General features: G+C 44.5%; 1 protein-coding gene across 2 annotated transcripts in view; it reads right to left on the bottom strand.

The window, feature by feature from the left end:
* met (MET proto-oncogene, receptor tyrosine kinase) overlaps positions 1-13724 on the bottom strand; it is a 60646-nt gene that overhangs the window by 23725 nt on the left and 23197 nt on the right. For both annotated transcript variants that reach the window (XM_058074947.1, XM_058074948.1), the window contains exons 3-9: positions 10231-10434; positions 5617-5751; positions 5370-5546; positions 2714-2871; positions 2219-2333; positions 757-893; positions 372-536 (exon numbers count right to left, since the gene is read on the bottom strand). In XM_058074947.1, coding sequence (XP_057930930.1) covers positions 372-536; positions 757-893; positions 2219-2333; positions 2714-2871; positions 5370-5546; positions 5617-5751; positions 10231-10434 — 1091 coding nt within the window. The remainder of the gene's footprint in view (positions 1-371; positions 537-756; positions 894-2218; positions 2334-2713; positions 2872-5369; positions 5547-5616; positions 5752-10230; positions 10435-13724) is intronic.

The following is a 13724-nucleotide window of genomic DNA, read 5'->3' as shown; positions in this document are numbered from 1 at the left end:
GACATCATAGACATAGCTGACCTTCAGTTCAAGGTTGCCATTTTGTTAGCAGGCTAAGGATGCTAACAGGATGTTTTGGGATAAAAATATACATTAAGAACAGAGCTGGAATCATGCAGTGTATTAATATATGACAAGATGTGCACTAACCGGAAAATGTACACAAACCAAGGCAAAATTTTGTTTCAACGTTAAGCAAAAAACACATAGTAACTATAACAGCATCGGAAAAGAAAATGAAACACCAACTTAAGATTTAAATTATAAACATAAAGTTTATCACTGGAACCAAAATAATTATGCTCATTTAGGAAATACATATTCATGTCAGTTACCTGTTAAGTTAAAGGTAAAGTGTTATAGTTTGTCACCTGACGAAGGAGTGTGAGGGTCGGATGTTGTTGATGATGGGGTCCTGGTTGTAGGTGAACATCAGGGGGGCCTGGCGCTCCACAGAATCCACTGTCAACTTGACGGGCTGCTTGGAGGGGACGGCGTGGGAGGGCGTCTTGCAGGTCAGCATGGTGGACGATAAGCTTGATGGAGAAGTGAGGACACGATGGAGTTAGCATGGAGAGTAGCCGCATGTACACAACTATAACTATGTAAAGAAATGTGACAGTATTATGCACGCAACTGCAACAGCACTATGCACATATTATGTACTGTATACAAAATTGTAGTTTTACTACATATACAGAGCAGCAATAGGATTGTGCACACAGAATTGTGTAAAGAGCAATAGGGAGAAATCACCTTTGTATTTTACAAGCGGACTCCCCAACAGTCACCTCCTGTTTGTTCCCAGTGTCCAAAAAGGCTCCTGTAATGGTCAGCATGGTCCCTCCAGACTTGGGCCCAAACGTCGGGAAGATCTTGTGGATCACTGGATCCTGGATTCAAAGGTCACATGAGTCATAAGGTGTACTTCTGTAGCTGTAAGTTAAGTGAAATTACTTCCAGATGCAAGTTAAGTTATGGGTTACTTTTGGACGTATGCTACGTCTATACACAATTAAGTAATATGTAAGTTATGCAAGTTACTTCTATACATAAGTTTTACAGAAGTTACACATATGTGCGTTACTTCTCAGTGTGCTAATAACCTTTGAATTCAGGTCATTTCTAAATACAGTATGTTGTTCTTTGAAGCACGTGATTTTTGGATGCTAGTTACTTTGAGTTAGTTACTGCATGCAGGTAATTTCTAGATAAGAGTATTAAGGTATTATTAACGTAACGTAATAAGGAGTGCCTGGTTTAAGAGGACATTTTAAAATGTCAGAAACTCAAAAACACTTGAAATTAAACAGCAGTATTCATTCATTAATTTTCTACCGCTTATCCTCACAAGGGTCGCGGGGGTGCTGGAGCCTATCCCAGCTGTCTTTGGGCGAGAGGTGGGGTCGCCAGCCAATCACAGGGCACATATAGAAACCGGAGTCCCCGGAGAAAACCCATGCATGCACGGGGAAAACATGCAAACTCCACACAGAGATGGCTGAGGGTGGAATCAAACTTGGGTCTCCTAGCTGTGTGACTCTAAAGAGTATTATTTTTTAGGTAAACATTTTTAAAAGACACAAGCATGTTCTTATTTTGTGCCATGAATACCAACGTGTCAACTGCATCAGGTTTGACAGCTGTCTGTCTAAGTTCCTGGTATTTGTGGTAGAGCTTGCTAAATATTTGTGACTTGAAAGTCTTGCTGGACATGTCCATCGTTTCCAGCAGGTTTCTAAAGCCATTTTTTCCACTGTTCCAACGGGGACCATATATTAGCATTCCTTTCATGAGGAACACAACAGAAGCGTGGCAGACATCGCACACATTCCTCATATTGGAGTTTGTGCCAAGTTTTAAGGTGGTGAATAATATTTTTTAATGCCCTGGATTTGAAGTACCTCCATATTACGGAGTTACTGCTTATTCCTTGCCAACTTCTTCCACCGCAGATGCGGTAGTCTGTGTGCTAGCCTCTGGGGCTCTGCTCCGCCTCTCCTCTCTCCTCGTGCAGGTGTGAGGCGTGAGCGCAAATACAGTCTATCGATGTCAACGACATGGTTCATTTTGATATCGTGCTTCAAGTAAATATTGCTATTTTTAAAATAGCGATATTTATCGCTATTTTTAAAATAGCGATATTTATATCGCCAATATCTATTTTTAGGTGTAAGTTACATTTGAAGAGAACACTGTGGATACTTCAAAGTCTTACCACAAAGGTGAATCCCTCCAAGTGCGCGACCTTGTGGCCACTAGTGACCTTGATGCCATGGCCCACCGGGGTGAAGTTCCCAGTGAAGAAGGGTGAACACTGCATCTCGTTCCACCTAAACACAGCCCCTCCCCAGAGAGGAGACAATGAGCACTTAAGTGCATCCTAATTCAATCATCATGCCCTCAAGGAATGCACGCGCTTCGTAAATGGGATAGACTGGGATGTGGCTATTTATTTATTCTTTTTTTTTTTTTATTCATAATGAGCCAGTTTGGAGCCAAAGGCCAGTATGCATTTTAACAAACGGGAAGTCAGGATGCTGACATTTTCCCAGCAATTTTTCAGTTAGCGTAGTCATGTGCTAAATGTCTGCAGGGAGGGTGGGGGTGACTGGAAGGGGTTCTTAACATTCTTTCTTCAACACACAATAAGATCCATTAAAACCTGGTAGGGCCCCTATAGGACGCTTTGTGTCGGCGGACAAACACACACCTGTTGAGGTAGTCCTGTCTAGAAAGCTTGCAGGGGGCGCCGGCCACATCTACGCTCACCAGCGATGCCTTGAAGCTCTCCGTCTTGTCAAAGCCAAAGTTGCGGCCGCAAATTGTCACCACGGTGGCACCTCGGATCGGCCCAGAGGATGGAGATACCTGAGTTGGAAAGACACACAGTGTAATTATATGACACCTTGGAATTCTTGCATGTAGTGTTTGTATTTTGCGTTTTGCAAAATACACGGGTATTATCCAATTGATTATTCTGTATATTCGATAGGATACTGTGGCGTACTAAGTTCCCACATGGAACACACAAGTGAGGGACAGGAAGTGTTTATGGCATCACGCGTCCACTCTGTCAACAAATACCGTGCAGACATTATCCTGCATTAAGCACATTAAAATGGTTTCAGTCCTATTTTCTGTAAGCCTGTGTCAATGCCTCTCTTCTGTGTTTTCTCCTTATACATTCTTCCCTTGGGCTCTGTTTTTAAAAAGCACAACGTATCCTTTCACTGCTTTGCTAATGCTTTACATTAAGATGTACAGTATCTGCCTGTAACTGCAAGTGATAGCCAGGCTAGCATGAAAACTACTGTCCTGTCTGTATTATATGCTGTCATAGAGGACAGCTCATTTCAGAAACTTGAACAAAAATAAAACAGATTGTGGTATTTGTGGTATTTCGCCATCCGTCTGCAAGAAACCTGGGGGTTATTATGGACTGCATGTTTAGGTTCGACAAACCAATCAGCTCTGAAATTAGATCAAGGTTTGTTGTGATAAGGCGTCCTGTCAAAATAAGACAGTATCTTCCTTGGGCTGACTTTTAAAAAAGAGATCCATAGATTTGTGATATGGATTATTGTAATTTATTATACTGCATATACATAGGGTTGGCTCGTGGCTCTCTCCAATAGAGTGTGAGAATGCTGCAGCCTGTCTCCTGACAAAAAACAATTAATGTGAGCACATCACTCCCGTAATGGTCGAATGGTCGCCCTTCAATGGCTCACAGTTTGTATACTGGACATGTTGCATTTACAATCCAGTCTGGATCAGATTCATTCATTCATTCATTCATTTTCTACCGCTTATCCTCACAAGGGTTGCGGGGGTACTGGAGCCTATCCCAGCTGTCTTCGGGCAAGAGGCGGGGTACACCCTGGACTGGTCGCCAGCCAATCACGGGGCACATATAGACAAACAACCATTCACCCTCACATTCATACCTATGGACAATTTGGAGTCGCCAATTAACCTAGCATGTTTTTGGAATGTGGGAGGAAACCGGAGTACCCGGAGAAAACCCATGCATGCACGGGGAGAACATGCAAACTCCACACAGAGATGGCCGAGGGTGGGATTGAACTCGGGTCTCCTAGCTGTGAGGTATGTGTGCTAACCACACGACCGCCGTGCAGCCCCTGGATCAGATTTTTAAACTTTATTTGAAATTAAATTTTCACAGCACATGCACTCAGATAGGATTTGACTTCAGTGTGTTTGCAATATTTTGTTTTTCGCATTATTTTGTTTTCAACAGAAATCTCCCAAATTTGTCCATGAGTTCTTTGAGTGTTAAATACCCCATCATGGGGTCAAATGAACAAACAGTGCTAGCACGTTGATAAAGAAGTGGATAAACACTATTGAATTAAGTCTTGCCAGTATGTACAAGAGGTCTGCAATAAGTTCCATCCATTTATCATTTAGAATTACTTTTGCTACGTTTTTGGAATGTAAAAGTATAATTTTTCTCTCTAAAAATATATTTTTTTGTTGATATTTTTAGCTGTAGGCGGCACGGTGGTCTAGTGGTTAGCTTGCAGACCTCACAGCTAGGAGGCCAGGGTTCAATTCCACCCTTGGCCATCTCTGTGTGGAGTTTGCATGTTCTCCTTGTCCATGCGTGGGTTTTCTCCGGGTACTCCGGTTTCCTCCCACATTCCAAAAACATGCTAGGTTAATTGGCCACTCCAAATTGTCCATAGGTATGAATGTGAGTGTGAATGGTTGTTTGTCTATATGTGCCCTGTGATTGGCTGGCGACCAGTCCAGGGTGTACCCCGCCTCTCGCCCGAAGACAGCTGGGATAGGCTCCAGCACCCTCACGACCCTCATGAGGAAAAAGCGGTAGAAAATGAATGAATGAATGAATTTTTAGCTGTCTGAAATGTATTTATTGGATTTACATGATTTCCAATGTAGTATGGCAAGTACTGTAGATGCTTTGTAAGATCGTGCTATTGAGTGTTGCTCTTGTTTTGCTATGTGTTTTCCCATCTCTGAAGCACATTCCGCACATCCGAGAAAAGATGAAGTGATGTTTTCACAGGTTTTATGTCCGTAACGAAAGCAGCTGGATGACAGATCTTTCGTTGTTCTTTTTGTGTGAGGACAGAAGAACAACACGAGCCGCTGGCGGGGAGCTCCAAGCAATACTGTCCAAACACATCCAGGACCAGGACTCCTCATACGGGTCATTTGAGCTGTTTGCAAGCAAGTTAAGAGTTGGCGTGGTGCTGCTTAGATATCGGGTGACACAGCAGGAAGCTCAAACATGTCCAGCCACATTCTACTTGCTCTAATAGATAAACATGAGACATAAAAGCTGCAGAAATGTCCACTTTAGAGGTCGCCATGATTACCTTGGTGACAGCAGGCGTGCAGTAGTCCTGCGTCCATACGGAGGGGGCGGGGCACTGCTGGGCTCTGGTGCAACGGCCGTCGCACCAGCCGCACTCCGTCACCCGTGACGACAGCAGACAGGAAGTGCAGGAGGTTAGCTGATCGCAGCCAGGGCCGACCAGAGGCACTTTGGTGATCTGATGACAAAACTCTTGATGCTCATCACCTTTAAGCAAAAATGAGGCGTAACTACAGGTACACACTCACCTTGTTCCCAGTAGCCAATAGCAGAGCTCCGCCCGAGCCGCCACCATCCACATCATGTAACACCACAGTGGACGACACGGGCTGCGAGTCCAAGCGCATGTTGACGTGGGGGGAGGCCAACCTGGAGAAGCGGACCTGGGGGAGGGTGAGAACTTTGATCAGAAAATGTTCAGAAGGGTGCAGTGGAGCGGAGAAGAACACTTACTGTTGAAAAGCCACAGGCTCTTTATCACACATCAGTACACACACACACACACACACACACACACACACACACACAGCACACAAGCACTCTCTTATATGTGCAATGTGTGTGACTAAAGCACACACACAGCCACCTATTTGGAACAATATATAGGACAGCATCATTTGTACTTACTGTGCAAATTATGAAGTTAACTAAACCAACAATTTCTGTAAAAAATATGACTGTAAAATCATATTAATAATAATAATCAGTACTTGTTGAAGTTGACCACATTGTACTTTAGAGGTCCTGTATACGCCACAATAATAACAAAAACAATAAAAAAACCACCGCTCTTATTTTTCGTACTACAAATGCTAACAATGTGGTGTAATTACACACCACTGGCTTCATGCCTCTATATGATTGACATACAGTGGTGTGAAAACGTGTTTGCCCCCTTCCTGATTTCTTGTTTACCACACTGAAATGTTTCATATCATCAAACAAATTTAAATATCACTGACAACACAACTGAACAAAAAATGCAGTCTGGAAAAGGTTAGAAAACCATTTGTAAAGCTTTGGGACTCCAGCAAACCACAGTGAGAGCCATTATCCACAATTGGTGAAAACATGGAACAGTGATGATCCTTCACAGGAGTTGCCGGCCAAACAAAATGACCCCAGGAGTGAAGCGACAACACATCCAAGAGGTCACAAAAGACCCCACAACAACCTCGAAACAACTGCAGGCCTCAATTGCCTCACTTAAGGTTAGTGTTCATGACACCACCATAAGAGAGACACTGGGTTCCAAAATGAAATTTTATCAGAAAACATATTGGCGGTCCCCAAGACCTTTGGGAAAACACTCTGTAGTCGGATGAGACAAAAGTTAAACTTTTGGAAGGTGAGTGTCCCATCTGGCATAAAAGCAATGCTGTGGCTGTTTTGCTGCTTCAGACATGAAAAAAACTGAAGCAGAATATGACCTCTAACTTAAACCAACTTAGGTTCTGCAGCAGGACAATGCAGCAATGTAGAGTCGGCCCCCGGTTGGCATCATACTTTCAGCTGTCGTCAGGTTGAATTTTTGTGTGAGGTCTCAGATGTGATTGGACAATTAATTCAAAAAAATACATGCTGGTTCAGACATTCATTCATTCATTTTCTACCGCTTTTTCCTCACGAGGGTCGCGGGGGTGCTGGAGCCTATCCCAGCTGTCTTTGGGCGAGAGGCGGGGTACACCCTGGACTGGTCGCCAGCCAATCACAGGGCACATATAGACAAACAACCATTCACACTCACATTCATACCTATGGACAATTTGGAGTCGCCAATTAACCTAGCATGTTTTTGGAATGTGGGAGGAAACCGGAGTACCCGGAGAAAACTCGCGCATGCACGGGGAGAACATGCAAACGCCACACAGAGATGGCTGAGGGTCCTCCTAGCTGTGAAGTCTGCGCGCTAACCACTCGACCACCGTGCCGCCCTTGGTTCAGACATTACATTGAATAATGGTTGTTGTCATTGTTTTCTCCATTGTTTTTTTTTGCGCGACACTCTGAAAAACCCAGTACTGTGCAGTACTGTGCATCAATTAATCAAGGGGTCATTATCCAAGTCAAGTCTCAACTAAACAAACCAACAAAAAATACATGCTGGTCCAGACATTACATTGAATAGTGGTTGCTGTCATTGTTTTCTCTATTGTTTTTTTTCGTTGTTGACACTCTGAAAAATCTGCTTGTGAAGCATTGGTGACATGTTTGGACTGTGCATATTTACCATTACTTCGCCTGCGCCCCGAATAGCCCAGGTCGGAGCTGGCGAGCTTTCTCTGCACCTTCGGCAGGCTGTTTTGTCACAAAATTGTCACTGTGCAAAGCTGAAAATCAGGACTCCTCAGACCTCAGAAAATCAGACTTTGTAGTGACCTAGTCAAAGTCCTGACCTGAGTCCTATTCAGGTGCAGTGGGATGACCTTAAAAAGGCGCTTCATGCTAGAAAACCTGCCAAAGTGAGCGGGCCAAAATTCCTCCGCAGCGCTGTAAGAGACTCATTGCAAGTTATCACAACTGCTTGATTGCCATTTTTGCAGCTTTAGCTTTGCAGTTTTTCACACCACTGTACAGTACTCCTTCATTCTCACACACACGCACACATTGTTAAGAAGCAGTTTGACTGCGACCTCCCTGGCGGCCAATGTCAGCTTTGTACCAGTGAAAATAATGGCCGCCTCTCCTCGGCCGAACAGGACTTAATGCCGGTGTAAATTACAGCTTATTGTATTAGGCGGGCGGGGGGAAGTTTGCCTAACAAACACGGCCACTGTGTTATTCCCACAGTGGGTCAAGTGAAGCCGAGGGAAACACTTCCTGAGCGGACCCGATCACAGCGAGTCCAAGTTCCCCAGGCCTCGTCCAGCGGGAGCCACCAGGAAACTGAAATCCACCAAAAGCTGACAGCTTCTTTTTAATGTTGGAACAATGAGCTGTGAACTCGCAAAATGACGTCGCTTTGTGCACAATGCAGGTGGCCGCAGGGTCAAACCTTTTAAACACGCAACTGCATCCAACATGGATGCCAAAAACCACCTGCATTCTACTTCTTCATCACAAGACTGACTCACCTTTTGCGCACAATGCACAGTGAAGTGCTACATGTCGCAAGCTGAATATAAGCTCACACGTTTGTGAAACACAAGATCGCGACAACGCAACTTGGAAAGGAGAGGCGACAGCTGCATGGGAAAAGGCGGGAGTGTTGTCGAGAATCGCTGGTAGAACAGACAGGGAGGGTAGTGGGTGATGGGGGCGGCGCCTGGGGTTTCACGCTTATCGGCATGTTAATGGTTGAGCGGCGGGCTTCGTTGACACGTTCTCTCGCACGACATTCCCTACTCACCAAGGGTCTGAATGCAGCTGTTGCTGTGTGTTTTCACCAGCATGGACGCCAGCTGCATTTTCCACAAAACTGTCCATCTTCTTCTTCAGCTCTTAATCAATGAATGAATCAGTGACAGGTTGGACTGCTGTCCTTAGTTGCCCATATTTCATTACAGGAAGACATTATGGACAGTTCTATGCTTCCAACTTCGTGGGAACCCTTTTGGGAAGACTTTGTGTATTTAGCTCCTGAGAGTGTGAATTTTGGCAGTGTACCGGAAATGACAATAATAATATTTACCTACTTCTTCTTCTTCTTTTTAATGTGCACATATGTGCAAAAAATGCAAAAAGTATGCAAATTGAGGCTGCAGGTTGTTTGTTGATTGTTGTTGTTTGCTGTACAAGTTTTAAAAAGAAAACATACGATGTAGGTAACCATCTACATCAGGGGTCTCAAACTCAATTTACTTGGGGGCCACTGGAGCTAGGGTCTGGGCGAGACTGGGCCGCATCAGGTTCAAAAAAAAAAAAAAAAAAAAAAAAACGCATTTATTAAAAACAGAAAAATGAATAAACTTTGCTTAAAGCTCTGATAAAACATTCCACTGTTCTCAAATATCTTACTTTTTATTTTTCTACACAAAATAAAATGAAAAATAAATAAACAAATCAAGAATAAAGAAAATCAATCAATCAGTAATAAATAAATAAATATAATAATAATAATAAAACAGCAAATAATAAAAACTTAAGAAACCACATATAGTTCGTGGGTAGACAAATTATTTTTTTCAGATTAAAATTAACAAAGCATTATTAGAGCCCTGTAGACATGACAAAATGTATACTTTTTTTATTTACAACATATTGCGCAAGTGCAGGGTCTTGAGACACATGCTAACTCACAAACTAGAGAGCTAGCTACCTAAACGGTAGCCTCCAAGTTATTTCCTTTAAACTTAAAAAGCCAAAAACTTACCATTTCCACACGGATAGGGAGGATAACTATTAACAGTTATTTAACCTTTAACATGAACATTAATCAAACGTAATAATTTTTTCTGGGTACATGATACCATACAGCATCCATATCAAACTTGCGTGGGCCGCACTAACATTAAACTTTCATATCAAGGCGGGGGCCTAAACTAGCGTCATGTTTGAGACCCCTGATCTACATCATGTTTTTTTCGTATCGTATGCTTGCCATCTACATTACTGACACCTACAGCCCTGGAGTAAAATAGCACCACAGTTCTTTCCTCCCTAGCCTATATCCCCAAACAAAGACAAAGTTGTTTAAAAGCAGTGCCTCCTTCCTGATTTAAACGCGTTAAAGCTGAGAGAAATACAGCAGGTGTGAACGAGCGCTGCTAATAAACAGCTGCGCCATGTGTGGAACATTGCCGGCCGACTGGGCAGAGGTCAGAGGCAAAATGAGGGGTTCCTTCTGCTAATAACACCCAGCCTTCAGCCGTGTCTAACAGAAGCACCTGCATCTCCCCCACATCTTCCTGTCAGGCTGTTACCTGAATGAGACGTCCATCTGCCGTGCCCAGGAAGGCAACGGAACGCCCGTTTACGGGCACCACGTTGATGGAGGTGACCAGGGTATTAGTCAGATCCTTGTGCCAGTACTCCAACCTCTGCACAAACTGGGTCACCTGCAGACGGTACTTGCCCTCCTTGCCTTCGTGGATGCCCTCGTGGGGGTCGCAGTCGTCTGACGAGCTCTGCAAGGGAAAGGGAAAGAATAATAGCAGATGATGAGAGCTGAAGTTTAAATCAAAATACATCCTTGCAACATGGGGCCATGCATTAATATGCTACAATATGAGGTGACAGTCAAGGATGACTGGCACAGCAATAGGCCATTAATAAAAATGCAGTATTGTGAAACTGTACTTTTGGGAGTAGCCTTTTATTGTGGCCCACCTAAGGTACGCCTGTGCAATAATCATGCTGTCTAATAAGCATCTTCTGATGCCACACTTCAGGTGGATGGATTATGAATTATGATTGCTCACTAACACAGTTTTAGAAAGATTTGTAAACAATATTTGAGGGTACTAGACAAACCTTTAGACCTTTGAGTTCATTCATTCATTCATTTTCTACCGCTTTTCCTCACGAGGGTCGCGGGAGGTGCTGGAGTCTATCCCAGCTGTCTTTGGGCGAGAGGCCGGGTACACCCTGGACTGGTCGCCAGCCAATCACAGGGCACATATAGACAAACAACCATTCACACTCACATTCATACCTATGGACAATTTGGAGTCACCAATTAACCTAGCATGTTTTTGGAATGTGGGAGGAAACCGGAGTACCCGGAGAAAACCCACGGATGCACGGGGAGAACATGCAAACGGCACACAGAGATGGCCGAGGGTGGAATTGAACCCTGGTCTGCGTGCTAACCACTCGACCGCCGTGCCGCCTACCTTTGAGTTCAGTTTAGGAAAAATGCAAGCAAAAACCGACAAGAGCTGGTTAAATTCTCAAATAATGTTTAAAGATGAGGGTCTGGTAGAGCACTGGCATGGTGTAACCTATGAGCATCATGTATCAGCTATAACTCTAAATCAATAGGATTCTCATATTAGAAGACAAAAACAATAATAATTTGAAATATTGGAGAGGAATGCAAAACAAGTGAGCCAAGAAGAGTGTGGTGTTTAAGCTTCGCTCCCTTGCTTTTAAAAGTATCCAGTACTATAATATGATGGCAAGCTATCTGCTTTCATACGTGGGGGCGTTTTTTTTTTTTTTTGATGGGGGGGTCACAGCTAAGCCGCCTTAGCTCCTCTTTCATCAGGCTGCGCTCGTAATGGAGCCGTGGCCATGATAGCCCCCCCCGGGCTGAGCGCAACCACTTGGAGTGAAGGATCACGGGAACACTTTCATGCTAGCTTACATTCCACCGAGGCGACTTTTTCCCTCCTCTTGTGCGAGAGTGTCGCTCGTGCATGTTGTTGTGTCTGTGCCCACTGGAGCGGGTGCGGAACTCAGAGACCAAAACCAAAGTTTGATGTTAAAAAACACCCGCCTCAACCCCTCCTCCTTTAGTCATGGCCTTCATGGCTGCCTCAGGTTTCATTAATTATTAATGACCAGGGAGGGGGTGGGCTCTCGTGGTTTTTAGGGTCCTTGACCTGGGCTGCTTGAACGAAGCTTTGGCTTGTTTACGTAGCTTCACTGCATGATGATCACTTCACTGGGAGCGGGGGGGGGGGGGCGTACATACCGGTAAAGGGCGAGCTCAAAATGGTCATTCATGACCTTTAATAGCAAAGCCATATCTCTATGACCTCTGGCTAACGCTTCAGCTCACAGGCCAAAAGGTCATAATGTCATTATTTGTGCTGCATCAGTGCTCTGGCTTTGAAGACCTCCACAATGCAGGGCTCATAAAACTGGGGTTTCTGTGAGGCTAAACAGGAGGACGTGAGGTAGGAAGATGAGGTAGGCAAGCGTGCAGACACTCAAAGGCCCTCGGGGCTCAGACGACGGCGGGAGGAAATTGAGGCTGGAAGTTTTCAGCGCTTCACTCACAGCGAGCTGCAGGTTGATCAAATGTGATAGAGTCCCAATTTTAACAGTACCATTTCCACCTCTATGGTTATCATCACACTTTCATCTTAATCCTTTTGGAGTCACAAAAATCAAAGGTTGAGATGATTTTTTTCCTGTTACTTAATGAGTTAATGTTACTACACATCATGATTGACATCTGGCATCTGTGTGTGTGGAGTTTGCATGTTCTCCCCGTGCGTCTGTGGGTTTCCTCCCACATTACAAAAAACATGCTTGGTTAATTGGTGACTCCAAATTGTGCATAGGTATGAATGTGAGTGTGAATGGTTGTTTGTCTATATGTGCCCTGTGATTGGCTGGCGACCAGTACAAGGTGTACCCCGCCTCTCGCCCGAAGACGTGGGGGTATGCTTGAGCCTATCCCAGCTGTCTTAACCTAGCATGTTTTTGGAATGTGGGAGGAAACCGGAGTACCCGGAGAAAAACCCACGCATGCACGGGGAGAACATGCAAACTCCACACAGAGATGGTCGAGGGTGGAATTGAACTCGGGTCTCCTAGCTATGAGGTCTACGCGCTAACCACTCGACTGCTGTGCAGCCAAGTAAGATTCATTCATTCATTTTTACCGCTTTTCCTCACGAGGGTCGCAGGGGTGCTGGAGCCTATCCCAGCTGTCTTCAGGCAAGAGGCGGGGTACACCCTGGACTGGTGGCCAGCCAATCACAGGGCACATATAGACAAACAACCATTCACACTCACATTCATACCTATGGACAATTTGGAGTTGTCAATTAACCTAACATGCATGTTTCGTGCTGGAGCCTCCACCGTGCAGCCGATCTTGACTTTATTCATTCATTCATTCATTCATTCATTTTCTACCGCTTTTCCTCACGAGGGTCGCGGGGTGCTGGAGCCTATCCCAGCTGTCTTCGGGCGTAAGGCGGGGTACACCCTAGACTGGTCGCCAGCCAATCACAGGGCACATATAGACAAACAACCATTCACACTCACATTCATACCTATGGACAATTTAGAGTCGCCAATTAACCTAGCATGTTTTTGGAATGTGGGAGGAAACCGGAGTATCCGGAGAAAACCCATGCATGCACGGGGAGAACATGCAAACTCCACACAGAGATGCCCGAGGGTGGGATTGAACCCTGGTCTCCTGGCTGTGAGGCACCACAGTGCCGCCCATCTTGACTTTATATTTATGATAATTTGAAATATCTATTTTAGTCTATGTTGACAATATAAAAGTTTATTATTCTGAACATTTGTTTTTTTCAGTGTTCTGACCCTCAGGGCACAGAAGGCTATGATGCTATAACTTTGCAGGTACTGTAATTGCATTGTTCAAATGCGTATTTGTACTTTTGACCGCAAGTAGTGAAACCCAAACAGAGCACCTGCCATTGCCACTTGCGGGCCATTTGAACAACTGCCGACACTAATGGAGGGATAAAACCAGAACCCCAATTTT

Source organism: Doryrhamphus excisus, chromosome 6 (genome assembly GCF_030265055.1).
Source record: "Doryrhamphus excisus isolate RoL2022-K1 chromosome 6, RoL_Dexc_1.0, whole genome shotgun sequence".
Taxonomy (NCBI): Eukaryota; Metazoa; Chordata; class Actinopteri; order Syngnathiformes; family Syngnathidae; genus Doryrhamphus; species Doryrhamphus excisus.
Note: the sequence above shows the minus strand (reverse complement) of the source record. Positions and strands in the feature narration are given on the sequence as shown.